The sequence below is a fragment of the Hylobates moloch genome, unplaced genomic scaffold, assembly GCF_009828535.3.
Source record: "Hylobates moloch isolate HMO894 unplaced genomic scaffold, HMol_V3 SCAFFOLD_9, whole genome shotgun sequence".
In the NCBI taxonomy this organism is placed as follows: Eukaryota; Metazoa; Chordata; class Mammalia; order Primates; family Hylobatidae; genus Hylobates; species Hylobates moloch.
The window spans coordinates 23,938,323-23,964,494 of record NW_026652284.1 but is presented as its reverse complement, the minus strand read 5'-3'; the positions used below and the strand labels follow the sequence as shown (position 1 = coordinate 23,964,494).

The 26,172-nt window shown below is 55.6% G+C and overlaps 1 protein-coding gene across 2 annotated transcripts; it reads right to left on the bottom strand.

Moving 5' to 3' along the window:
• Window positions 1–543: 543 nt before the first annotated feature.
• SELENON (selenoprotein N) lies at window positions 544–18,276 on the bottom strand. 2 transcript variants are annotated; one of them, XR_009214829.1, is made up of 12 exons: window positions 17,701–18,276; window positions 13,651–13,784; window positions 10,218–10,427; window positions 9,857–9,981; window positions 9,186–9,323; window positions 7,473–7,554; window positions 7,129–7,317; window positions 5,982–6,087; window positions 4,763–4,875; window positions 4,577–4,678; window positions 2,925–3,221; window positions 544–2,642 (listed from the first exon to the last, which is right to left on the bottom strand). XR_009214829.1 is itself a non-coding variant. In XM_032759375.2 (11 exons), the coding sequence occupies exons 1-11, from the start codon at window positions 17,915–17,917 to the stop codon at window positions 3,051–3,053; spliced, it is 1,587 nt and encodes a 528-aa protein (XP_032615266.1). In that variant the 5' UTR covers window positions 17,918–18,276; the 3' UTR covers window positions 544–3,050. The 2 variants fall into 2 exon arrangements, 1 of the variants encoding a protein (XP_032615266.1); XM_032759375.2 differs by having other exon boundaries at window positions 544–3,221.
• Window positions 18,277–26,172: the final 7,896 nt, after the last annotated feature.

The following is a 26,172-nucleotide window of genomic DNA, read 5'->3' as shown; positions in this document are numbered from 1 at the left end:
CCACTCAGATCCCCTTGCAGGAAGAATGGAGCCCCCTACCTGGGAATTTCCTTCACCTCCCAAGCCAATGACTGATACAAGGTCCAAAAGGCCAGTTCAGCTCTGCAGTGTGGTTTATGCCCCATGGCTCTTCCACTGTGGATCAGGCCAAGGCTGGGCTGAGACTGTTCCTGCTCAGCAGTTTTCCTTTCCCTCTTCTGCTTCCTTCCTTCTTTTACTGGTTTTTCTGGAAGTACACTCCCCCCCAACCCCACCAAACAAACAGACAAACAAAAAACACTTCATGCCTGTCTCAGGCTCTGCTTTTAAGACAATGAATTAACTTCCAGATCTTTCTCAACAGAGAGCACCAGATTCTCAAAACAGTAAGTCCTACCACTTGTTCTATCACAAAACTTATTTTGGGCAAGTCACTCAAGCCTTTGATAGGTAAGAGAGTCCCTGAAAGCATTCCAGCTCAAGTCTGCCCCAGGAGGGGGCCACCCCATGGAAGGACAGAGCTGAGCAACATGCCACTCAAAGGAAAAGCACTTAGAACCACTCTAGTCTTCTCTAATTTTATTACAGGGCATGTTGGGGACAGGGGAGGGAAGTGGCAGAGGAGTGACAGGAGGGCAGCCCAGGGCCCTCTCCCACCTTGAGCCTCAAGGCCTGGTGGGGGACAGGAACTGCAGAGGCATCAGATAAGGCCTCAGAAAGCCCAGGCCATCATTTTCCATGGGACCAGGCTGGCTCCGTGTGGAACTGGCCCTCCCAGAGCAGCGGGAGAAGGGCTCGCATGGGCTGCCCCCGCCACCTGTGCCTGACAGGATGGGGGAGGCACAGAGATAGCATCAGACGCCCTCCCTCCCAATAAAGGGCATGGGGGATGGGGACACTTCCTCCCAGGACACAGGGAGCCTGGCTGAGCTGGCTGGCTCATGCCCCATCTGGTCTGGAGGTCAGAGGGGAGTGAGACACTCTGGTTTGAAAGGCCTTCCTTTCCACTTTGGGGAAAACAGACAGGGAGAGAGGCGAGGGTGCCGTGCCAAAAAACACCCCCAAATCCAGACGCAGGCTTTGGAGCCTCACATGTGGGTTTGAATCTCAACTCTACCTGTCTGAGTGACCCTGGGCAAGTCACTTCACTTCCCTGAGACTCAGGTTTCATCAAGATGGGAACAATGAGCATCTGCCTCACAGGCTTGTCTTGAGGATTAAGTGAGAAGGTGCATGTAATATTAGCGATGATTGGATGATACAAAATTGAACAAGGCTGGGCGTGGTGGCTCACACCTGTAATCCCAGCACTTTGGGAGGCTGAGGCAGGTGGATCACCTGAGGTCAGGAGTTCCAGATCAGCCTGACCAATATGGTGAAACCCCCTCTACTAAAAATACAAAAATTAGCCAGGCATGGTGGCATGCACCTGTAATCCCAGCTACTTGGGAGGCTGAGGCAAGAGAGTTGCTTGAACCCGGGAGGTGGAGGTTGCAGTGAGCCAAGATCGCGCCACAGCACTCCAGCCTGGGTGACAGAACAAGACTCCGTCTCAAAACAAAACAAAATTGAGAACAAGACTGGCTGGAGAAGGCTCAGTGGGCACGCCCAAGGCAAGTGGGGTAACTCGGCAGATAGAAGGCCCAGGAGTGGCTGCGGAGATGTCTGCCTTCCTTCTTCCTCTGCCAGGTTGAGTGGGCCCCGGGTGGGGTGAGGGGGTGGGGAGACAACTGGGGGCTGGGGAGGGGGCAGCCTGACTTCAAGGCCTTAATGAAAGAGAGTGCAGGCATGCCTGTGGGCCTGCGTGAAGGATGGGACAGTGTTGGGGATCATGGATCCTCTGAGGACTGTTTTTAAAAAGCTGAAGAGGAGAAGGAAGAGAGGACTACTTCTTCCCATAGGTGCAGCTGCAAAGACATCAAGCTGGACCCATCGAGGATTTCGGATTCAGCCATCATGGGGCTGCTGCCGGGGAAGCCACTGCCCCTCCTTTCTCCTCAGCCCTGGGGTTATAAAAAAATACCTACAAACCATGAGAAAGTTTGTGTAAAAACACTTTTCTGCACATATAAAAAGAGAGACTGGCCGTGGTCAGTGGCTCAGGACGTGGACCAAAGTCCCAAGAGTGGCCAAGGGGAGTCCGTGGTGCCCCAGAGGTAGAACAGCTAGCCTGGGGCACCCCTGGTTGCCGGGACAGCGCCGGCTCTGGAGAAGGCTGTGGTCTTTGGCTGGGTTGTGCTTCTGTGGATGCGAGGTCTGAGGGGCAAGAGGGGTAGCAGAAGCGCTGGCTCCCGCAGTCCTGTGGAGACCCTGTGCTAAGGTAGGCGGTGGGAGTGCCTTGGCCCTGGGCCTCGGGAACCCCCTTAGTGAACCCCATTGCTAAAGGCAGAAACCCCTTCACAGTAAACTTCCCCAGACAGCTGGTCAGTGGTGTGGTCAGGGAAGCTGCAGGGGGTGCCGTCTGATTTCCACTCTGATGGGGGGTTCTGCCCAGAGGCTGCAGAAGACTGGCTCCTGCTGAGACTGACCCCAGCTGGGGACATCAGGCACAGGAGGGCAGTCTGGGGCTTGGCCAGGAACGAAGGCTCTAGATAAACAGGAGAGCCGCCTTGGCAGCCTGGCCCCTCCTGGCTGGGGCTTCTTGATGTTTCCTGTGGGAAGGGCTGAAAGCAAGGAGAGGGTGGTCGCCCCGTCTTCCTAGCCTGCTCTTCCCTCCATTCTCCACCCCACAAGGGCCTAGACTGTGCGGCTGGCTGGGAAAGGTGCAGGGAGTTCACCCAGGCCCTGATCTGGGGGGACCAAGCAGCTTCCAGAGCCAAATGGGTAGGGAGAGCTGAGTGACAGTCAGAGCTAGAGGTTCCTCTGCTCAGTCAGCCCAGGCACCCCTTGTCTACCCGCCACCATGGAGCCAAGGCTGTGGCGGCCACCCTCAGTGGATCTTGTACCCCACAAGGCAGCCTAGGAGTGGGGCGGGAGTGGGCGGCATCTGCAGTCTGAAATGGGCGGAGGACCACTCTGGCTCTGAGGCGTGGGGGCCTGTGCATCAGATCCCATCCGGCCCCGCAGGCACTCTAGGGCTGGAGGAGGGGCAGGCCACGCTGGAGTCCCTCCTTCAGGAACTGCATGTAGGTGGCCGTGGACGGGTCTTCAAAGGTGGATGAGAAGCTGAAGAGATTGCTCTCGACTTCCTCGGGCTTCATGGAGGTGATGTCCAAGAAGTAGTTGGCATTGATGTGGTGGACCTGTGAGAAGGGCCAGGTGAGGAGAGTGGGGCGGAGGGGCGCCCCCAGGCTCCCTGTGCCCTCTGTTCTATGGGGAGAAGCAGGGACACTATCAGGCCTTGACTGTCCTTGTCTGAGGTGGATGGTGGGCAGGCAGTGCTGCCGTAAGCCCTCGCCAGCACCCGACACCATCTCGTCACCCTGTGTCTGACGAGGGGGCTCCTCCCTGCCTTGCCTACCAAGTGAAAACCCAACACCTTCCAAAATCACCTCTTCCACTAGCCCTCTCCCCCGCCCCCGAAATGACCTCTCTCCTCTGTTCCTGTGACCCCAGACTCCATCCTGAACCCCGTGCTCCCTTCTCTCACTGCGGCCTCACACTCGATGGGCCTCTCCTTTGGCCTCTCGCTCCAGAGAGTGAGCTCCTTCAGCACAGGGCCGTGTCTTTATCTTTGTGCCTGGCACAGAGTAGGTGCCCAGTAGATGAACAAATGAATGAATCAGCATTCAATCAACATTCATATGAATGAGAGGCCTGGTTCTCCCAACCAGGCCCAGCCTCATCCAGTTCCCCAACACCATCTCATCATCCTGTGCCTGGGACAGCAGATGCCTTCTGCCTGGTGCCCTTTCCTTTACACCAAGCCCTCACTGGACACCTCTCCCGTGCCATCCCCTGCTCCTGAACTGCTCCCGTCCTAAGATCCTAAGGAAGCTGGCCCCCTCCTACAGTCCTGGGTCCCACACTAACCATGCCTTGGGGCATAAAGGATAAGGGGTCGCTTTGATCAGAAGAGCTCAAGGGCAGGCCTCGGTTCAAAGCCAGCTGCACTTAATTGACTGCAACATTTGTCCAGTCTCTGAACTTTTCTGGGCCTCCTTCCTTGTTTATAAAATGGGTATTCATGATCATCCATCTCCCAAAGTTGCTGTGAGGCCCCAGTGAGAAGACTTGCTGAGTAAGTCTTCTAGGTAAGGGGCCCTTAGGGAGAGGTGGGGTCTTGAATCTTGGCTCAGGGCCCTCTCCTGGTCTTCTCTGTCACAAGGCCTGGCTCCTCCCTCCCTTTCCATCCCAGGACTGGCTGCCATGGTCCAAGGCGAGCCTTCCCTTCCAGGCCGTGTTTCTAGGGAGGCGCTGGCTCTGCCTCGGGACTGTGCTCACTGCTGCGCAGCCCCCGATGACCAACACCTGCATCACGATTCCTGTTTCTACGTGGGGACAGCGGAGGCTTAGACTGGGTAAGAGACCAGCTTGCGGCTTTGCAGCCAGGAGGTGACCCGAACCCTGATGAAGCCTGCACATCCACGCCTCCTGCTGGTTGCTCCCTGGGCCCCGAGGTGCCTGGGCCCTGTGGGGTCTGGGTGGGGGTGCCTACCACGGTGCCATTGGGCAGGCAGATCATCATCTCCACGGGGAAGCTGTACTTCTCCAGGTGCAGGCCAGCCAGCTTCTGGTGGGACGGGTTCTCCTGGTTGTTCTGTGGGGACAGTTGCACACTCCTGATGCCACGGCCCCCACCACTGTTCTGGACGCTGCTGCTCCTGCCCACCTGCCCGCTCACCTGCAGCTCCTCCAGCTCCTTCACCAGGGACCAGGTGCTGATGAAGCTGTCGTTGAGCAGGGTGAGGATGGGCGAACTTTCCAGGACAGTCTCCCGGAGAGTCCGCCCCGAACCTGTTCAGGAAGAGGAAGAAGCTGGAAGACAGAAGGCTGAAGCACCCCCACATCTTGCTGGGGTGCAGTCTTGCTTTGGGGAGACCTCATGGGCTGCAGGATAGTCTCTGCACCCAGGTGAAATAACAGATTCAAAGAGCCTGAGGCAGAGTAGGTGCTGAATAAATGGTAGTTCGGATTAACATCAATGATATACCAGCATCCTGGGCTGAGATTAGGGTTAGGGGTTCTACCTGGCCGCGGGGACTTGCAGACAGTGACAGCTTCTTAAAGCCAATGAATGCTCTGTGTCCCAGGGCCTTCGCACAGGCTGTTCCCTCTACCTGGAACACTCCATCCGGTCACTTGACAAACTCCTACTCATCCTTCAAAGTCTCAGTGTAAATATCGCTGTCTTCACAAAGCCTTCCCTGACCCCCAGTTATACGCTCTGGTGCCACTCTGGACTGTCCCCTGTAGAACACTCACCATGCTTGTACTGACTCATTCGGTGTCTGCCTTTGCACTGTGTCTCCCTCTTTGAGGGCAGGGACCCCTTCTGACTTCCTCACTGTGGGACGCCAGCACCCAGCCCACTGCTGCACTGATGGTTGACGGGGTGAGGGCGGGGCACTGTTTTGTTCTTCTTTGTGCCCACTGCCAGACACCCAAAGAACGTTGCATCTAGGGGGCCTCTGGTGAATTTCCTGAATCTATTAACACAAGCCCAGCCTCTGGCCCGATTTTCTCTCTTACATGCATATAACACTTTACAGTGTATGCGGCACTTTCACCTCCATGTCCACAGCTCTGAGAGCTAAGTGTGTTATCCCCTCTTACTATTGAGAAAACTGAGGCTTCGGGGGGGGGAAGACACTTGGTCAAGGTTATCAAGCTGACAATGGCTGTGTTTGAACCCAGTCTGCCAGGGCCCTTTCTTTAGCATCTGGTAGCTCCCTCTGGGCTCAGCACAGAAACCACCAAGCCCTCACCCCACGCCCCTACCATGAGCAATCCCCAAGGCCCTCACGACTCAACAGGAGAGTCCCATTGGTCTCAGAGCCTCTGGTACCCCACAAGGTGTGGACTTTCCCACTGCTCCCCTTAGATCCAGCCGGGCCCCTCACCTCAGCAGGACTGGTCGTCCAGGGCCCCCCACAGCAGGATCGAGTGCACCAGCTTGTTCTCAGCCTTGGCTCGGTCGAAGGCCTCAGTGAACGGCAAGTAGGAGACCTGGGGCCACACCGAGACAGAGCGAAGCCATCATCAAAGCGGCCAGGGTCCCACTCGGGGGCTGTGAGTCTGTAGTGTGTGCAAGTATGTGTGTGTGTGCGTGTTTGAGTTTGTGTGTGGGCATGTATTTGTGTGTGTGTATGTTTGTGTATATGTACTTTTGTATGTGTATATGTTTGTGTATGTTTGTATATATGTGTGTATATATGTGTGTTTGTGTATATGTGTGTATATATGTGTTTGTGTGTGTGTGTTTGTGTGTAGGCATATATATTTGTGTGTGTATGTTTGTGTATATGTACATTTGCATGTGTATATGTTTGTGTATGTATGTGTATATGTTAGCGTGTATGTTTGTATGTGTGTGTGTATATATGTTAGTGTGTTTGTATGTGTGTGTATATGTTAGTGTGTGTATGTGTGTGTATATATGTTAGTGTGTGTGTTTGTATGTGTGTGTATATGTTAGTGTGTGTGTTTGTATGTGTGTGAAGGGGGTGCTGCTGAGCGAGGAGATGGATGTCTCTTCCAAGTTCTATTTATTATTATTATTTTCATTTTTTTTTTTTTTTTGAGATGAAGTCTCACTTTGTTGCCCAGGCTGGAGTGCAGTGGTGCAATCATAGCTCACTGCAGCCTTGAACTCCTGGGCTCAAACAGTCCTCCTGCCTCAGCCTCCCCAAAGCTTTGGTACTACAGGTGCATGCTACTGCCACCCCCAGGTAATTAAAAAAATTTCTGTGTAGATATGGGGTCTCGCTATGTTGCCCAGATTGCTCTTGAACTCCTGGCCACAAGTGATTCTCTGCCTCAGCCTCCCAAAGTTTTGGATTACAGGCATGAGCCATTGCACCTGGCCTTTTCCTCCAAGTTCTGAATGGCAGCGGGGAGGCCCTGCTGGCACACGCTGGGCCCAACAGTGAGACAGCCTCAGTAGCAAGCCCTGCCCACATGCCAGCGCCTGTGCCCAGCTGCTGCTCCACAGCTCCCAGCCTCTGCCCATGCAGCCTGACCCTGGCCTTCACCCCTGCCCAGCCTCACCTTCTTGAAGGGGTACATGGCCACCTCCAGGCGCCGGGCAGCCTCCTCCCAGCTTAGCTCCTGCTGCCACTTGATCTCCTCAAATACAAACTGCAGGGGCTCCCCCGAGGGCAGGTGGCTGTCGATCACGCTGCCATCCTCATCCAGGATCACGGAGGGCACTGAGGGGCCCTTGGCCTCCAGCTCCATCTGGGCCAGAGGTCAGTGGTGGGGGGAAGGCTCAGAGATGGGCAAGAATCCTCAGGGGCTCCGTCACAGACCCTCCAAGATGCTCCACTCATTAAAGAGGAAGGGCGGGGCCCTGCAGCCAAGCCCACCTGGATGGGAGCCTCCTGTGTGCTCACCTGGGGTATGTAGCCGATGTCCACCTCCATGTTGCTGCTTTCACTGGCCCCATAAAGCCACTCCATGTCCACATTCAGAGACCTAGGGATGGCCAGGGCAGAGTGACACCATCATCAAAGCCCATTATCTGTGTCACATTTTATCTCACATGATACCTGCAACTGTCTCCATTTTCCAGATGAGAACACTGAGGCTTCTCAAGGTGAACGGCTGCTCTCAGAGCCACTGGGATTCTGGCTGCAGAGCCCTGGCCCTCTTCCCCACCAGGCTGCCCCTTCCTAAGGCACTGGAGCCACTTCACCGTCTGCCAGCCCTGCCCCTCACAATTCACAAAGGGCCTGCACAGCCATGGCCTGTGTACTCTCCAGGACCCTTCGAGGCAGAGAGATGGCCAGTGCCTCACGGCGGGTCACAGGGTAGGGCAGGAATGAAAATGAGCACCGTGGTCCCTGCACAGGCCTCTGGTGGGCGGCAGGAAATCTGAGCCGAGCAGTGCAATCTGCAGATCTGCCGCACGGGGGAGCTGCAGTACTGACAAACCACCACCCCCGCAGCAGGTGGCACAGAGGGCAGAGCTAGGTATCCCCCCAGGGGTCAGCAGTCCCTGATGCCTGGTCCTCAGACATGAGCCCAGGAACAGCTGTTCCTGGAGCTGGTCACTGCCTCTCTCCTCCTGTCCCCTACAGTTCAGGCCCCCTCCTCAACAACCCCGGGATGAAGGCAGGTGTGCCCAGCCCTAGGTGAGCGGATGGAGGGCTTGTGCCCTCCTCTTCCTTTTCCCTTTGACCGGGAAGCCCCTGCCCTGCCCACTCTGGGGAGGGAGGGAAGCCACCCCCACTCCTAGGGGCAATTTTCTCTTCCCATGTTATCCCAACCATCCTCTCACGCCTGCCCTGTGGGTGAAATAGGCCAGGAGTCAGTCTCCCATCTGGCAGATGAGGAAACAGGCCTACAGAGGGCCAGGGCCTTGCCCACAGCCACACAGCCAATGGGTTCCACAGCTGAGACTTAACTGCAGACCTCCTGGCTCCCAGCCAGGTCTTATCCCTGTAGAGCGGTCACTCAGGCGCACTAGGTGGCCACTTGCTATCAGTTAGGAATCTGGACAAACTTGAAGCCAGGGCCTCCTGGGTCCTCTACTCTGCTGACAGGTGGCCAGCCCTGAGGAGGTGAGGCAGGCAGGTGGCTGGTGCAGCACCGTCCCGGAAGCCCCTCTGGGGCTCTGCAGCAGCAGAGGGCCTGCCCTCGGCCTTTGGATGTGCTGTTCCTCTGCCTAGCAAAACCCTCAGAGCCCTGATCTCTGCTGAGATGACCTTTTTCTTCTGGGAAGCCTTCCTGGACCCCACAGCTGGGTCCCTGCCTAGCTGCTGGCCTTCCCCTTGGTGGCGCGCACAGGCTGCGGTTACAGCTCTGCCTGGGGCCTGTCAGCAGTGTGAGGGCGGGAAGGCCCAGCTTCAGGGTCTGCGGGCTGCTGCACTGGGTCCCAGGCACAGAGGTGGAGGGCCAGGCCACGGGTGCCTGGGAAGAGCTGGTGGGTAATCAGCTCATCCTCTTGCCTGCCTCATGCTGCCTCCTGCCACGTCAGCCCCACGAGATGGGCTCTGGGGAGCAAAGGAGGGGCCAGAGACAGAAGAGGCCCCTAGGCTCCTGGAGCTGGGGAGCAGGACAAGCTGTAGGAGGGAGCTAAGGCTGGGCCAGGGTCAAGCTCCCACCTGTGGTTGGGCACGAAGAGCCGGAAGTCGCGGACGTGGGTGGCGTCTTTGGAGAGGATGATGTGGCCGGTGAACTGACCAGGGGAGAACCAAAAGGGGAAGTCGGGCGGCTCACTGAGCTGGAACTCGGCATGGATCCTGTGGGGAAAGGGATCTGCTACACCAGAGCTGCCCACCTTCTGCCCAGGAGCCCGGGAAGACTTGGCCAGAATCATCAGGGAGAGGAGGCTGAGTGTGGGGGCGGGGGGGGGGGATGGGCCAGGGGGCAGCAGCGAGGCCCTCCAAATGCTGCTCATCCTTCGAGGGGCACATGCCCCTCCTCCGGAAGCCCTGCCTGGGCCCCCTCCCCCAGCCCCCACAGCTTCTGGAGGGCATGTGTGACTGGGCATCCTTCCTGCTTCTGTGTGGCTGGCACAACCATGGCTACCAGCCCCGTGCCAAGCAAGTTCCACAGCTTTTCTTTCTGAACCCTCACGTGCCTTACGAGGAAGTCATCAGCACCCCAATCTACAGGTGAGAAAACTGAGGCTCAGGGAGCCCCAAAGCTGCTTGCCCGAGACAGCAGGGGGAGGAGAGGTGGAGTTGGGGGGCTCAAGCCGGGCCCTCCCCTCTGGGCGCTGTGCCGTCCGTGCCTCCCCGGAGCTCCAGGCCGGCCCGTGTGGCCCACTCACCGGAACATCACAGTGTAGTAGAAGTCGCTGATGGCGGTCAGGCAGGCCACGGCTCCCTGAGGGGCGAAGCGGGTCTTCACAAAGGGCCGAGGGTGGAACATGCTCAGGAGACGGTGGATGATGACCTGGGGGCGGCAGGAGGCACGTGCTGGCTTGCTGGGTCCCACCGGGCCTGGATCCACTGGGGTGGGGGTCAGCCCAGACCCGAAGGCCCAGGGGCCCCATGGGGAGGGAGCAGGTCCAGAGGGAGGCAGGAGAGCAGGTGGGGCAGGCCTGGCACTGGGGTCCAGGCGCAGACAGAGGGGTGGCCACTCCTGGGCTGGGGCGGAGGGGCCCCACGTCGCACCCCAGCTGTCCTCACCTCCTTGCCCTTGGGCGGCGGCGGATAGAAGCGGTTGTTGGACAGGTAGCCAGTGAACACGCTCAGCTCACCAGGGATGATCCACCAGGGCTCGCCCAGCTCCTGGCCTGGCGGGGGAAGGAAGGGCTGGAAGTGGCGGGCGGCAAACACTGCACTTGGTGAGGCTGCGGCCGTCCAGTTTCGGAGGCCGGACAGGGCGAGGCGGGAGACCTGAGGCGGGGGAAAGCAAAGCTCCAGGAATCTGAGAACCATGACTCCGGGGCCTCCTCTAGCATGTGGGTGGAGGTCTCCCTCAAGCCCCGAGCCAGCCCACACCAAGGGAGCAGATGGACCCCAGGGAGGTTCCTGCCTTGGTGATGGCCATAAGCTTAGCGATATCCCGCCAGAGAGAGGCTCCCCTCCCTGCTGCAGTGCCTCTCAGCCCACCCAGGCGCAGCCCAGGCCACAGCAGCTCGCTCGAGGGCAGGCTTGGAATGGGGGTGGTGGGGCTCTGTGCCTCAGACAGTCCCACCTCTATCCTACGCATAAGCCCGTGGGCCAGCCCTGGGTGCCACCACCCTGCCTGGCTTCCCTGGCCCTCCGGCAGCCCTGCTCTCCCTCCCCAGTCTCCCCTCCGAGCCTCCTCCCAGGGACTAATGTCCCACTGGCCAGCTCAGGGCTTCGGCCTGGAGCTAAGTCCGATGAGGGTGGCGGCCAATCATGTTTGATGTGAAATCTCCAGGGTCAAGAGCAGGAGGAAACCACAGGGAAGGGGAAGGAAGGCCACCCCCAGAAGGGCCCTGCCTTAAGTACAGCCTGCCCCACCCTGGGCAAAAGGCCTTCCGTAAGCCCGAGTCCTCATCAGTGACCTGCCTCGCCTCTGTCTGACAAGCTGATGGCTCGGAGAGGATGCTCAGAGACCACAGAGCTGTCTACACGTCGGCCAGCATTTGGGGAACAGCGGGTTCCCTCTCCTGTCGCCACCTCCCTGGCAGCAGGAGCTCAGGCTTGGTGGGAGGTGGGAGGAAAGCAGTGCAGGGAGCTCCCACGGAGATTTAACAGGCGGTTCTCAAGGCAGAGCTGGCTGTGCGCGGCCGGGCCGAGCCCGCCCTCCTGGGTCCTGCTTGTAGGCTTGCCACCTCCTGCAGGGGGCCTGCCAGCGATGGGTGCTGGGCTTGGTGGGGCTCTGCTAGGGGGCCAGGGCTGGGGGTGCTGCTCCTGCCTCACCCCAGTTCTTGCTGTCTGTGGGGACTTATCTGCTCAGACCAGCCCATTACTGCCAAACCCATGAAGATGGGTTCCGCACCTCCTTTTGTGGAAGGTCAGACCCGTTTCGACCACTTCCTGGACTCCTGCCTATCTATCTGTTGCACTGTCTCCATGGCTGAGAAGAACACGTTTATTCATTTGTTCATTCCACAAAATGTTTTATGCACCTACTGTATACGAAGTTTCTATCAGGGTACACTGTGCACCCTGTCTTCTTGGAGCTTATAGTGGGAGACGGCAAGTAAACAGGAACCAAAATGGGCAATGCCCTTCCCTGTGAACTCCTCCTTGGAATTTCTGTCCCTCCCTGAACCTGCAGCGATGAGGTTAAGAAAGGGGCTCCCGGCCAGGCATGGTGGCTCACGCCTGTAATCCCTGTACGCCTGTAATTTGGGAGGCCGAGGCAGGTGGATCACGAGGTCAGGAGATTGAAACTATCCTGGCTGACATGGTGAAACCCCATCTCTACTAAAAATACAAAGAAATTAGCCGGGCGTGATGGTGGGCACCTGTAGTCCCAGCTACTCGGGAGGCTGAGGTAGGAGAATAGTGTGAACCCGGGAGGCAGAGCTTGCAGTGAGCCGAGATTGCGCCACTGCACTCCAGCCTGGGCGACAGAGCGAGACTCCGTCTCAAAAAAAAAAAAAAGAAAGGGGCTCCCCAGCACTGCTTCCCTGGGCTGGGCCAGGTGGCAATTCCGACACAGGCGCCAGCCTCAAGGTCATTCCCAAGTTTCTTTTGCCATGTGGCTGCCAGGCTCTAGAGCTGGGCACTGCCAAGGGGCTGCTGCTGGGCAGCAGACATCCAACATCCCCTGGGGACTTCAACTTCAACATGTGCAGACTGACCTCATTCTCTACCCCCCACTCCCTCCCCGCCTACAGTCCCCATCTGGGCAAGCAGCCCACCATGCCCCTGGTCACCAGCCAGAAGCCTGAGTCATCCAACCCCTGCCCACCCACTGTCCATGAGGAGCCGCTCCCTGCCCTTCCTTCCCCAGCATCCTCCAGGCTGCCCTTACCCTCCATCTCCTCTCCGTCTCCCCTCCAGAACTGGTCTTCTTGCCTCCCATTTCTCCCCATTCTACCCATGCCCCGTCCCTGGCCCGGAAAGCCCAGGTCTGCTGAGGAAGCTCTCTTATTTAAAATCTGCGCGGTATTCAGCCGCCACAGAATGAAGGCCAAAGGCAGGCAACAAAGCCCTTGGTGGGGTCGGGCACCTTCTCTCCTGGCCCCACTGACCGGGACACCCCTGTGTAGGTCCTGCATGCCCCATGGGCCCAGACACACCCGCTGCCTGGCCTCGGTGACCAGCCTGGCACTCCTGCCTTCAGGCCTCTGTTCGTGCTGAAGTGGCATTGGCTGAGATGAAAAGGCTGGGTCGGGCTGTGTGGGCTGGGCATAGAGAGGCAGTGTTCCTGGCAGAGGGAACCGCATGTGAGAAGGCTCCCAGTTGGAAGAAAGCCTGGGGATTTGGAAGGAAGCAAGTCTGGTGTGGTTGGAACAGAGGAAGCCCACAGAGGGGAGGAGAGAGTGGGAGAGAGTGCAAAAGGGCAGGCAGGGGCTGAGGCAGCTTCATCCTCCAATGTGCTCGGGACCCTGTCCAAAGGGCCTTGGGTTGGGGAGGGGCTGGCAAGGAGAGCATCTGTCCACCTCCTACCTCCACCTTCTCAGGTGCCTTCCCCACCCCACAGCCCTCTGCTGGGGACCAAACCTCAGGTCTAGATCATCAGAGTTCAACAGAGTACCTATCAGGAGCCAGGCATCATGCTATGCCCCATGGGGAAGAGATGGATGTACGGGATGTAATCATCGTAGTATGCGGGGCGGCTGCACTAACAGGGTCTCTACTGCACTGCTGCTTCCTCCAAGACCCCCCCAACCTGTGCTCAGTCACCCTGCTGAACCCTCCTCATCCTGAGGTCTACCAGATGTCACTTCCTCTAGGAAGCCATCCCAGATTCCCCAGTCTGGGGCAGAAGCTAATGCTTCTCTCTCCTGCTCCCCCAGCAGGCTGTATGCCTGGACAGCAGGGACAACATCACAGCCACATGGACCTCCAGGGCCTGGCATGGGGCTTGGCTCCAGTGGGCACACAGAGGGCAGAGGAAAGATGGAAGAATGGAGCAGAAACTCATCCTCAGGATGCACATAGATGACCCCGCTGCCTGTGGTCCCCAACTCACCCCTAGGAAGCCATCTTTGCTCTTGGTCATGGTCTCCGGAAGCAGAGGCTGGAATCGGGCTTCTATGGTGAGCGTCTCCTCGCTAGGGTCAGGGGGCAACTCCTCCTCCTCGTAGCTGGCCGCAGGAGTTGACCCTATGACACACAGACATCGGAGACGCTATAGGGCTCACCTCTCCCTCGTCATCTACACTAGCTGGTGATTAACGGAGCCAGGCAGGGGGTGGGGGTAGCTGGGGTGTTAACAATTAACAGTCACCAAAGTAACAACCAGTGTATTGCATTTTAGTTTCAGGATAGCCCAGGGAGGCAGATAGTAACATGACCAACTCCATTTGACAAATGAGAAAGTGAAGGTTCAGAGAAGTAAAGTCACTTCCCCAGGTGACATAGCTAGATGGTGGGGGAATCGGGATTGAAACCCAGGCCTGTTTTACTCGAAACCCATGACCAACCACGACCCTTTTCTAGGTCTTCTGGGACTGAGAGGAACCAGAGTAATGAATGAAGCAAGAAACAGAAACAGGCTCTTTGATGTCATAGGGAGAGCACTGGTTTGGGAGTAAGGAGACCCACTTTCCACTGCTTTTTTTTGCGGGGGGTGGGGGGGCGGGCATTGCCCCGGCTGTAGGAAGGGCTGGACTGGCAGGGGCTGGATTTGATTTCTTGGATCTTTTCCTGCTCAGAGATCTGGCAAGTCTGTAACCTTCCCAGTATAGAAGGATTCATTTTGAAGGGCTAAGGGAGAAATGACACCTATTTCAAAAGGGGTGAGTAATAGTCACCAGCAACAAAGTGTAGCCAGCGGAGGGCGGGGGTGGGTCTTGCCCTGTCTGCCCTCTCAGGGCAGGGTAGTGGTACAGAGATGATACCTGGCATTTGCTGACTGACTGGCTAGCAGGCTGAATGATGCATTAAAGCAGTTCTCAACCAGAAGTCCTCAAAATCACCCAGGATGCCTTTAAACTACAGATGCTCGCAACCCACCTCAGACCTACTGAATCAGAATCTGCAGGGGTGAGAGTCTGGAAACTGCCCTTTTAATGAGCACTGCCTGCTGCTCCTGATGCAAATCCCTATTCTGAAGAATCACTTATTTCTGTATTTGCAAGTCAATACAGTAAAACTTTCCAAAACGCAATCTAGAAACCCAAGAAGAAGGGAGCAACAGGAATATGCACGGTTATTAGTCGGCCTTGCTTATTCAATTATTTTACTGATATCACAGATAAATATTAATAATAATGATTCCCAAGGCAGCTCATGCCTGTAGTCCCAGCACTTTGGGAAGCCGAAGCAGGCGGATCACCTGAGATTAGGAGTTTGAGACCAATTTGGCCAACATGATGAAACCCCGTCTCTACTAAAAATGCCAGAATTAGCTGGGCATGGTGGTACACACCAGTAATCCCAGCCCAGCTACTCTGGAGGCTGAGACAGGAGAATTGCTTGAACCTGGGAGGCAGAGGTTGCAGTGAGCCGAGCACTCCAGCCTGGGTGACAGAGCAAGACTCCATCTCAAAAAAAAAAAAAAAACCAATAATAATAACGATTCCCCCACCACCTAGCTGTATGATCTGGGGAAGGGACTTCACCTCTCTGAGCCTTTACTTTCTCATTTGTCAAATGGAGTTGGTAATAATGTTATTAATTATAATAATAATACTCAGCATTTTACAGCCCTTTGGCTTTTTAATAAAAAGTTTTATTTCCCGACTTATGAGTAACATTTGCCCATTATAGGCAATTTGTAAAAATTTTAAGGGATAAGGCAGAAAATTAAACACACTCATAACTCTACCAAATAGAACTAGTTGGCTCTATTTCCTGCTTGGATTTGATTTTTCCCCCCCTTTGATTTCTCAAAACTTGGTCCATTTTTGCATTCACAGCCTAGAGGTAATGGGGGAATTCTTTTACCCTGATGGAGAAAAAGATTTCTGTGCAAAAAATTAAAAGTGCACCTCAAGCTTAGCTAACATGTCATTATGAGAGAACTCTCACTCTGGCCACAAAAAAGGACAAAGAGGTGGCTGTGCAAATGCTCAGAAGTGTGTGCAAAATAAAAAGTACAGGCAAGGCCACAAGGGGATGACCTGTTTATCTGCCCATCTGCTTTCATGACAGGACTGCCTGCCACCGAGAGACATTGATACACATCCACTCCAGCTCATTAGCATTTTTCATCCAACCTTCCTCCTCTAGCAGCGATCACAGGTCACCGGGCCAGCACGGAGCCAACCTACACAATACACTCCTGAAAAACAGCAGGCTCGTGACAGTGCTTTGAAGCTTATGCACCCGAAACACACAGCATGTCTCTCTTGCCTTTCCCATCGATGACTGACTTACACCAGGCAATCTGGGTAATAAGTAGGTGCCCAAGATCCTAAGTTCAAGAAATGTCATAAGAAGTTGCAAGAAAATGGGCACAGAGGTTGGGGTGGTGGTGGGGCAGCGAGAGAAGCATTTTATAATTCATTAGAATGTTTCAGCCCCTCATCTTTAACCAAATAAATAAATAAATAATCACTGACTGCACTAGGCAAAAATGATAGCAAGAATGGAATAGGAGGCTGGGCACAGTGGCTCACGCCTGTAATTCCAGCACTTTGGGAGGCTGAGGCGGGCAGATCACTCGAGATCAGGAGTTCGAGACCAGCCTGGCTAACATGGCAGAACCCCGTCTCTACTAAAAATACAAAATCAGCCTGGCATGGTGGTAGGTGCCTGTAATCCCAGCTCCTGGGGAGGCTGAGGCAGGGGAATTGCTTGAACCAGGGAGGCAGAAGTTGCAGTGAACTGAGATTGCGCCACTGGACTCCAGTCTGGGTGACAGAGCAAGACTCCATCTCAACAACAACAACAAAGAATGGAATAGGAATCTGAAAGCACCTAAGCAAAGTTTCAGATTTAGTAATAATAGTTATAGCTCCTGGCTAGGCGCGGTGGTTCACACCTGTCATTCCAGCACTTTGGGAGGCCAAGGTAAGAGGATCGTTTGAGCCCAGGAGTTTGAGACCAGCCTAGGCAACGTAGTGAGACTGCATCTTTACAAAAATAGAAAAATCAGCTGGGCGTGGTAGCATATGCCTGTGGTCCCAGTTACTCAGGGAGCTGAGGCAGGAGGATCAATTGAACCAGGGAAGTTGAGGCTGCAGTGAGCTGTGATTGCACCACTGCACTCCAGTCTGGGTGACAGAACAAGACCCTGTCTCAAAAAAAAAAGTTATAGCTGCTGTCTATTGGAAATCTACTGTATATTTGTCACTGTCCATTTTTCTCTACTGAAACCTGTGAGCTGGTGCAGGACCCTGGAGCCAGATGGCCCCAGTTCTAGCCCTGGCTCCGCACCTTTCTAGCTTGGGAAACTGGGGAGCCTGCCTGTGCCTTAGTCTCTCAAACTATTAAACATAGGGATCATGACAGTGTCCATCTCCCAGGACTACTGTGAGGTTTAAAGAGAGAACCCACATGAAGTACTTAAATGCCTGGCACAGAGGAGGTGGCCAAGGAATGTTTTTTTTTTGTTTTTGCTTTGTTTGTTTGTTTTGAGACAGGGTTTCACTCTGTCGCCCAGGCTGGAGTGTAGTGGTGTGATGTCAACTCACTGCAACCTCTGCCTCATGGCCTCAAGTGATCCACCCACCTCAGCCTCCCAAGTAGCTGAGACTACAGGCGCGCACCACCACACCCAGCTAATTTTTGTATTTTTGTAGAGATGGGGTTTTGCCATGTTGACCAGGCTGGTCTTGAACTCCTGGGCTCAAGCGATCCTTCCATCTCCCAAAGTGTTGGGATTACAGGCGTGAGCTACCTTGCAGACCAAAGAATGTTAACTGTTATTATTGTTCACAAGTCTGAGAAAAACAGGCTCAGGGGTTGCTGGAGCAGCTCGCCCAAGCCACCAGCTACAAAGTGTCAGAGCTGGGAGGAGTCCAGGGCCTCTGAGATCCCACGAGCTTCCCTCCACTCCAGACAGCCGCTCCTGCTCAGTGAAGACACCGTGGCCAAGGCGCCCTCCTCCCCAGCCGCCAGCCTCTCCTGGTACCTGTTAGCTTCTCAGCAATGGGTTTGAACTCCTCAGGGCTGATGTACATATCCCCGTCAGTGTCCAAGGAGGAAAAGAGAAAAAGGCCATCTGTCCCCAGGGTCTTCAGCGCCAGTTCCTGCTTGGGAGGAGAGACTGGGCTGGGCACCATTTGGCGGCCTGGTCTCCTGGTCCCCAACAGGCAGTTGCTTCCGGATGGAGCCCCTTCTCCCTCCATCTTCCTGAGTTCTCCCAGTGCCTCCCGGTCCAACTGTGCAAATGTTGCCTCTGAACTGCCCCAGAGCCTCCAGTCCCTCCTGGTCCCTGCTCATCCACTGTCTGGGTACGACTGCCCCCTCCCAGTTTGTCCCCACCCCGCCTTCGGCCTGGCCCTGGCTGCTTGGCCCTGTTCCTCCAGCACCTTCTGTCCTCTCCTGTGTCCCCTCCTCACTGTCCCAGGGCTCCCCAGTGCCCCTTTCAGACTCTGCGGGAACCAGCTTCACTGTGTCCAGGTCACCCCTCTGGATAGAGACCCTTCCAGTCTGTCCCAGCCCCACACTGGCCTCCGTTCGCCTTCCCCCCATCAGCCCGGCCCCAGGCACCCCCACCCGCCTCCCGTGTCCCCTCCTTCCCGTGCTCCCTCCCGTCCAGTCCCCCTCCGCCCCCCGCCTCCCCCGACTCGTCCCTGCCCATGTCCCCCCTGCTGCCGAGGCTCGGTCCTTCAGTCCCCGCTCCCGCGCTCCCGCCCCGGCCCGCTAGGGCCCGGACCTGACGCGCGGCCGCCTGGGCCTCGGCGTGGCGGGCGCAGACCCGGACGGCGGCGGCGGCGGCGGCGGCCAGCGGAGGAGGGGGGGGGGGGGGGGAGGCGGGGGGGCCGGGGTGGGCCCCGCTTGCCCGGCCGGGCCGGCCCATGGGGCGGCCCCGGACGCGAAGGAGCGGGGCGGGGCCGGGGGCGGGGCGGGGCGGCCTCGGGGGCGGGGCGGGGCGGCCTCAGGGGCGGGGCGGGGGTCGCTGGGTCCCAGCTTCGCTGCCCGGCCAGCGCCTGGGGCGGGGTCAGCTACACCGGAGCGCCAAGAAGGGCTGAGCGCGTCTATGCGGTCGGGTCCGTAGTCCCGGCCACCCCAGCCTCCCCAGGCCGCTTCCTGCCTCTCCGCGCCCCTTCCCGTGCTTCCGTTCCCAAAGCTAAGCCAGGCCTCTGCGGCCCACTTGCCTGGCCCAGCCCAGAGAGCGATTCCAGACTGGGGACTGGGACAAAGAAGGGGCTGGGGCCAGAGGCTGGGGAGAAGCCACACACCCTGTGCTTTCCTGGAAAAGGGGAAGTCGGGGGCCACTGAGGCCTCGTGTCCTTCTCTGCTGGCAGCCGTGCATGACGCCAGAGACTGCTGAGGGGCATCCATCCATCCTTATCCCACCAGTTTCCTAAAGGTTCCTCTGTCATCTAGAGCAAGACAAATTAAAAAGAAAGCCCAGCCCCTGTTCCCCTCATGTGCAGTTGGGGGGCCACCTCCGCAGATGCATGGGTTATGGGGATTGGCCTTGTTCCAGGCACAGCAGGTGCAGCTCTGAACCTGCACTTCCCTGGGCCCAAATTTCCTCATCTCCAACAAGGAGTTAAAAGAGCCCCCCAACCCCCACCCTCGGAGCTCTGGTCTGGTGAGGGGAAGGCGAGGCTCCAGCCCCTCGGCAGCTGGAGCTACCAGAGGCCCTGGCTTTTCTGGAGAACAGCGCGTGGCATGCTTGGAGGAGGGCCTTGGAAATAGAGGTGGAGTTGAGGACATATTTTCATGCCTGTCAATGCCCAGGAGCCTTGGTTCCTTGGGGCTGTCTTCCATTCTTTCAAAGCCCCCAGTTGCCATGGGGTGGCTCTAGATGGCTCTACCTGCATTTTCTCAGGCGAGGGTGGCAGCTGCAGAAGCCTCTAGACAAGAACTCTGAGCCCAGAGGCGAGCAGTGCCTGCCTTTGCAGAGCCCCACCAACCCCCGGGCGCAGGGGCACCTGTCAGGCCTGAGGGATCCAAAGGATGCTGAGCTCTGCCCATGTGCTGGACTTCGGGCGGGGTGATTTACACCTTCTCTCACTCTGTTCCCAAGCCACCTTGTGAGGTAGAGACTGCTTGCCTGGTTTTCAAATGAAGAAGCCTGACCTCTGGCACCCAGATCTACCTGGGTCCAAATCTCCTGCCATCCTGCCTCCCAGACTTCCCAGCGGATGGCCCAGTCGACTGAGTTGGGGGTGGGGTCCTGCCTCCACTGCCCATTCTGTTCTTCTTTGGTAGCCAGCCATCGCGGCGCCAGGTGAGGCCTTCCCAGTGCCCACGCAGGGCGTGGCACATGGTGGCCACTCCTCAGTGTCTGTCGGATGAATGACTCCCAGGGACCTTCCAGAGTTGTGGGCCCGACCCAACCCTTGCCCTGTGCTCTGGCCCCAGTGTCCTTAGAGGGACCCACTGAGGGCCTGACATCTGGCGTTGGCTTCTGAAGGCTTCCAACTATGCCACTTTCAACTCATTATTGCTACTGTTTGGGGACACCCTGCGTATGATAGATGCTACTAGAAAACCAAATTCCGTTCTATTGGAAGCAAAACTAGTAGAGCACAAAGCAGGTTAACAGGGGAAGACTGATGAGGGAAGGCTTCTGGAAAATAAACAAAGGAAGTTTTCTTTCCCAGATAACTTTTATTTATTACACTTGCTTTTTCTTAAAGATACAGATACCCTACTGGTCTCTGCTGCCCAGTGCTGAAGAAATGGGTTTCTGGGGCTTGCGGGACTTGGGGGATGATTCTAGAAGCTTGGGAAGGCACACAGTGGGGGTGGGTTTATGACAATCAGGTCAGATCAGTGTGCCTCTGGGAAAAGGATCAATCTTGGGCCCAGCTCTGGGAGATGTCAGCTCTGGGACTGGCAGTGGAGCAGGGCTGGTTTCCCGCTGGAGGGCGCCCTTCCCAGAAGGGCTTGTCCCAAACCAAGATCCTGGGCAGGGCAAGGCCGTGAGAGATAGGGCCTAGTGGGCGATTCTGGCTGGGGCAGCCCTGCAGGATCTCTTTGGCACCTTGCTGTTGCCTTCCAGTGGGCAAGGGTGACACTTGGGAACTGGCAACCAATGGGAACCACAGCGAGGTGAGTGACACACTGGCCACGTCCATGAGGGTCTCGGAGGTTAGTGGGCACTCGCTCATTCATCCTTCCAATACGTGTTGAAGGGCTACTATGCCGTGTCCTGGCGATTGGGTGTCCATCAGAAAACAAAACAGTCTCTGCTCTTCCAGATGAGTCAATGGCTACTGCAACCCTCCTCTGGAGGGGTAAGGCTCTGAGAGGGGTGGGCACAGAGGAGGGTCCCCCTGACTATCAGGAGGGTTCAGAAGAGGCTTCCTAGAGCAGAGGTCTGGCCAGACCTTGACTTCAGGAGATCACCAGGCATAGCACCCAGGAAGATCATTCCAGAGGGTGGGAACAGCAGAGGTGAAGGCCCAGTGGTGTGAAACTCAATGGAGTATCCGTAGTGTCTCGAGAATATAGTCCAGTGGATTTGAGCAGAGGGACCTGGGGGGAAGTGTGAAGAGGGAGGAGGAGGAGGCAGGAAGGTTGGGCTGGAGCTCTGGCCAGCCTGTGAAAAGCCTGGACTTTACCATTGAGACAATGTGGAGGCATCAGAAGAGAGGGACATTCAGCCACTGCAGCACCCTTCAGACTCCCTACTGGGTCCCAGCTTCTGCCTGGGGGCAGAGGACCTCTGATTTCCACACCCACCTCCCTGCGCAGAGGATGTTGGTGTAAGCACTCCAGGCCACTCCATCCACCCACGAGAAGAGGAGGGAGCCTGACATTTAAGTAGGGGCAGGGTCACTGCCTCGAACCCTGGTGTCTCGCTCTCTCTCTCTCTCTCTCTCACACACACACACACACACACACACACGGTCACTGCCTCGAACCCTGACACACACACACGGTCACTGCCTCGAACCCTGGTGTCTCTCTCTCTCACACACACACACACACACACACACGGTCACTGCCTCGAACCCTGGTATCTCTCTCTCTCTCACACACACATACACACACACAGTCACTGCCTCGAACCCTGGTGTCTCTCACACACACACACACACACACACACACCCCTGCCTGCCACACACACACACACACACACACCACACACACACACACACACACACCCCTGCCGGCCTCCTAGTGGCATCCTCTCTTCTTCCCGTCTCTTTGGGGTAAACTCACCAGGAAAGGCCTTCTTCCTGCAGGGGGCGCTGCTGCCCTCCAGGGAATCAAATCAAATCAGGATTTTCCACTCCAGTTTCGCCAGGGACAGTGAGCCAGGAAGAGGGCCATTTGGCTCTGTTTTTTGTGTTTCTTCTCTTCATCTGGGACCTTAGAGAGGCAGGTGATTTTTCCCAAATCCAACCCTAACATCTTGGCAGCCAATAATAGGACCAGCATTTGAGAACAAAGGATCACTTGGGGGAAACAGGCTTCTGGTGCCACTGCAGGAGTTGCTTAAGAATGCCTGGACCACGTGGGCCTCTCTGCAAACTAAGTACCTGCTGTGTGTGAGGGACTGTTCTCAGCCCTGGGAACACAGTATTATAGAAGATGGGCAAGGCACTTCCTCTGTGGGGGCTGAATATTCTACTCCGAGGAAGGAAATGACAGACACACAAGGTAATTTCAGAGGAAGGTAAGTGTGAAGGAGTGAGACAGGGCACTGTGGCACAGTGCCACAGGCACGCATGAGCAGCATAGCTGGGAGGTGACATGTACGCTGCGCCTGGAATGGGAAGAAGCAGCCAGCTATGAGAAGAATCGAGGAAGGAGCGTCCCAGGCACAGAGAAGAGGGGGGAGCCGGTGCAAAGACCTGGGTGGAAACAAGCTTGGTATGTCCAGGAGACACACAGAAGGCAGAGTGAATTATGGGGAGAGAAAAGCTTGGGGACAGAGGCTAGGGCAGGACTTCGGAATCTTGCAGGCCACAGCAACAAACTTCATTCAATTTGAGACAGGGTCTTGCTCTGTCGCCCAGGCTGCAGTGCAGTGGCATGATCTCAGTTCACTGCAACCTTGAACTCCTGGGCTCAAAGCATCCTTCCACCCCAGCCTATCAAGTAGCTGAGACCACAGGTGTGAGTCACGGCACTTAGCCAAACTTCTTTCTAGATATGATGTGAAACCATTATAAGGTTTTAAGCAGGGTGGTGACAACGTGTGACTTGGTTTTTTGTTGGTTTGTTTGTTTTTGAGATGGAGTCTTGCTGTTGTTGCCCAGGCTGGAGTGCAGTGGCGCGATCTCGGCTCACTGAAACCTCCGCCTCCCAGATTCAAGCAATTCTCCTGCCTCAGCCTCCAGAGTAGCTGGGATTACAGGCGCCGGCCACACAGCCTGGCTACTTTTTGTATTTTTAGTAGAGACGGTGTTTCACCATATTGGCCAAGCTGGTCTCAAACTCCTGACCTCAAGTGATCCGCCTACCTCGGCCTCCCAAAGTGCTGGGATTACAGGAGTGAGCCACTGCACTCAGCTGGTGACTTGTTTTTTAAAAGAACTTTCTGATAGCCCAGATGCAGAAACAACCCAAATTTCCAGCAATGAATGGATAAACAATGCGGTGTATCCATTTGATAAGTATTAGTTGGCAATAATAAACCTTAGAAACTTTAAGCTGGGTGGAAAAAGCCAAACACAAAGACCAGGGCTTGTGTGATTCATTCAGTGAAACGTCCAGAATCCACAGATCCAGAGAGACAGAAACTAGATTAGCAGTTGCCTGGGGCTATAGTGGGAGACGGCGAGGAGGAGGCTGGGGAGTGATTGCTAATGGGTACAAAGTTTCTTCTGGGGTGATAAAATGTTCTAAAATTATTATAATGATGCTTGCACAACTCTGTGAATATACTAAAAAAACATGAATTGTCCATCTTTGAAGTGGGTGGATTTTATGACATGTAAATGATATCCCAGTAAAGCCGCTTGGTTTTGATGTTTGTTTAAAGACCTTTCTGGTTTCTGGGTAGAGAATAGAGTTAGGGGATGGACAGAGGAAGAAGGGAGACAGGAGGCTAATGCAGTCCCCCAGGCATAAGATGGCAGGGATTGGGTAGGCGTGGACAAGATGCATGAGTGTAGCAAACCCACAGACAGGATTTGCGGATAGGTCAGAAGTGGACGGTGAGAGGAAAGACCAGCATCAGCCATGGGTTGAGTGGGTTGAGCTTGGGTAGCTGGTGGCACCATCCTGAGACGAGGTACCCTGGAGGGACCCCGGCTGGGGAGAAGCCTTGGTCCAGTCTGCCAGGTTAAGATGCCTGAGAGCTGGCTGGGCGCGGTGGCTCACGCCTGTAATCCCAGCACTTTGGGATGCTGGGGTGGGCGGATCATGAGGTCAGGAGGTCGAGACCGTCATGGCCAACATGGTGAAACCCCATCTCTACTAAAAATACAAAAAATTAGCTGGGCGTGGTGGCGCACGCCTGTAGTCCCAGCTACTCTGGAAGCTGAGGCAGGAGAATCGCCTGAACCCAGAAGGCTGAGGTTGCAGTGAGCCAAGATCACGCCACTGCACTCCAGCCTGGTGACAGAGGGAGACTCCATATCAAAAAAAAAAAAAAAAAGATGCATTGAGAGCCACCCTCACGGAGGTGTCAAGGAGGCAATTGTGTGTGTATGACTATGGGGCTATGAACTGTAGGGAAGGGGGGCATGGATTATAAATCATGCCAGTCTAAAAATGGCACTTAAAGCCACAAGATTCAGTGAGATCACTGAAGAGAGAGAAGAAGACTTTGGCCTATGTGGCCGCAGATGCCGCCGTGTCTTGGAATGTTGAGTGGCTTTGGCTGGATTTACAGGCATGGGGCTGTGGCTGTGATTAGCCAGAAAACAGATTAATGTTAGAGGTCATGACAGGCTTGGCTTGGCTCTCGTACTGTCCAGGCTGGGAGAGAGATTTGTTTCCCGGGGTCAGTAAATGCCCCCGGGACTTTGACAGACGGACAGATTTATTCTCAGCATCATCAGTGCAGAGGCCCTGGTTACCCAGCCTGGCTGCCCACTGGTCACCTGGGGCCTTTGAAGGAGACCAATGCTTGGGGCCAACCCCCAGTTGGTTGGGGAAAGAGGGACATTTTTTACCAGCTCTCCAGTGATTTTGATGCACAGCCGAGATGGAGAAAATATAAAGATGGCCAAGTTCCACACACAAGCCACAAAAAAGAGTTTGATATTTGGGGCCTTTCCAATGGTGAGTGTCAGGCACAGGCAGATGGTGCCAGATGATCTGCCCTGAATTCCGCTCCACTTGTCTTGTGTGTTTTGAACCGGGTCCAGGGCCAAGGAGGGAACAGTGCTGGGGGTCAGCCACCCTGGTCTGCTCAGGACTGACACCGATGCAGCACCGAGGATGTGGGATACTCAGTCCTACAAGCAGGAAAGCCCTAACCGGGATGAGCTAGTCACCCGAACAAGGGAGGGGCACACCTCAGCTTGCATCTGAGAGGCCTTATTTCATCATCTCTGATCTTGGTTGTGCACTTGAGAGGTTTTTTTTTTTACCACACAAGAGGGCTTCATAATGACCAGACAAAAAAGTGTGAGTGTCCTTGTTAGATAGGAGCTAAGCAGTTATAAGTTGTATTGTATAAATTAAGACAAAAAATGCAGAGGATTTTTTTTTTTGAGACAAGGTCTCACTGTCACTCAGGCTGGAGTACAGTGGTGCAACTTCAGTTCACTGCAATCTCTGCCTCCCAGGCTCAAGCGATCCTCTTAGCTCTGCCTCCTGGGCTCAAGAGAGCCTCCCACCTCAGCCTCCGGAGTAGTTGGGATTACAGGTGCCTGCCACCACACCCGGCTAAGTTTTGTATGTTTAGTAGAGATGGGGTTTCGCCATGTTGGCCAGGCTGGTCTCTAACTCCTGACCTCAGGTGATCTGCCCACCTTGGCCTCCCAAAGTGCTGGGATTATGGTTGTGAGCCACTATTGCCAGCCTGTTTTATTTTATTTGAGACGGGGTCTCACTCTGTTGCCCAGGCTGGAGTGCTATGGCATGATCATAGCTCACTGCAGCCTTGAACTCCTGGCCTCAAGCCAACCTCCCGCCTTGACCTCCCAAAGTGCTGGGATTACAGGTATGAGCCACTGTACCCAGCCTCAGTGGAATGTTTATAATCCAAAAAACCATGAAAAGAATGAAATGTCTGTGCCTGAAATTAGGTGATGGTGAAAGAGGTCCATATAGGGTTTGCTCTGGGGATGGCAGGTATTGACTAGAAGCAGCACATGTAAGCCTTCTGGGTGCTGGAATAGTCTTGATCTTGACTGGGGAGGTGGTCATATGAGAGTGCATATAGGTCAACATTCCTTGAGCTGGTCATTTTTAAGAATAGTGTGTTTTAGGCTGGGTGCAGTGGCTCATGCCTGTAATCCCGACACTTTGGGAGGCTGAGGCGGGTGGATCACCTGAGGTCAAGAGTTCAAGAACA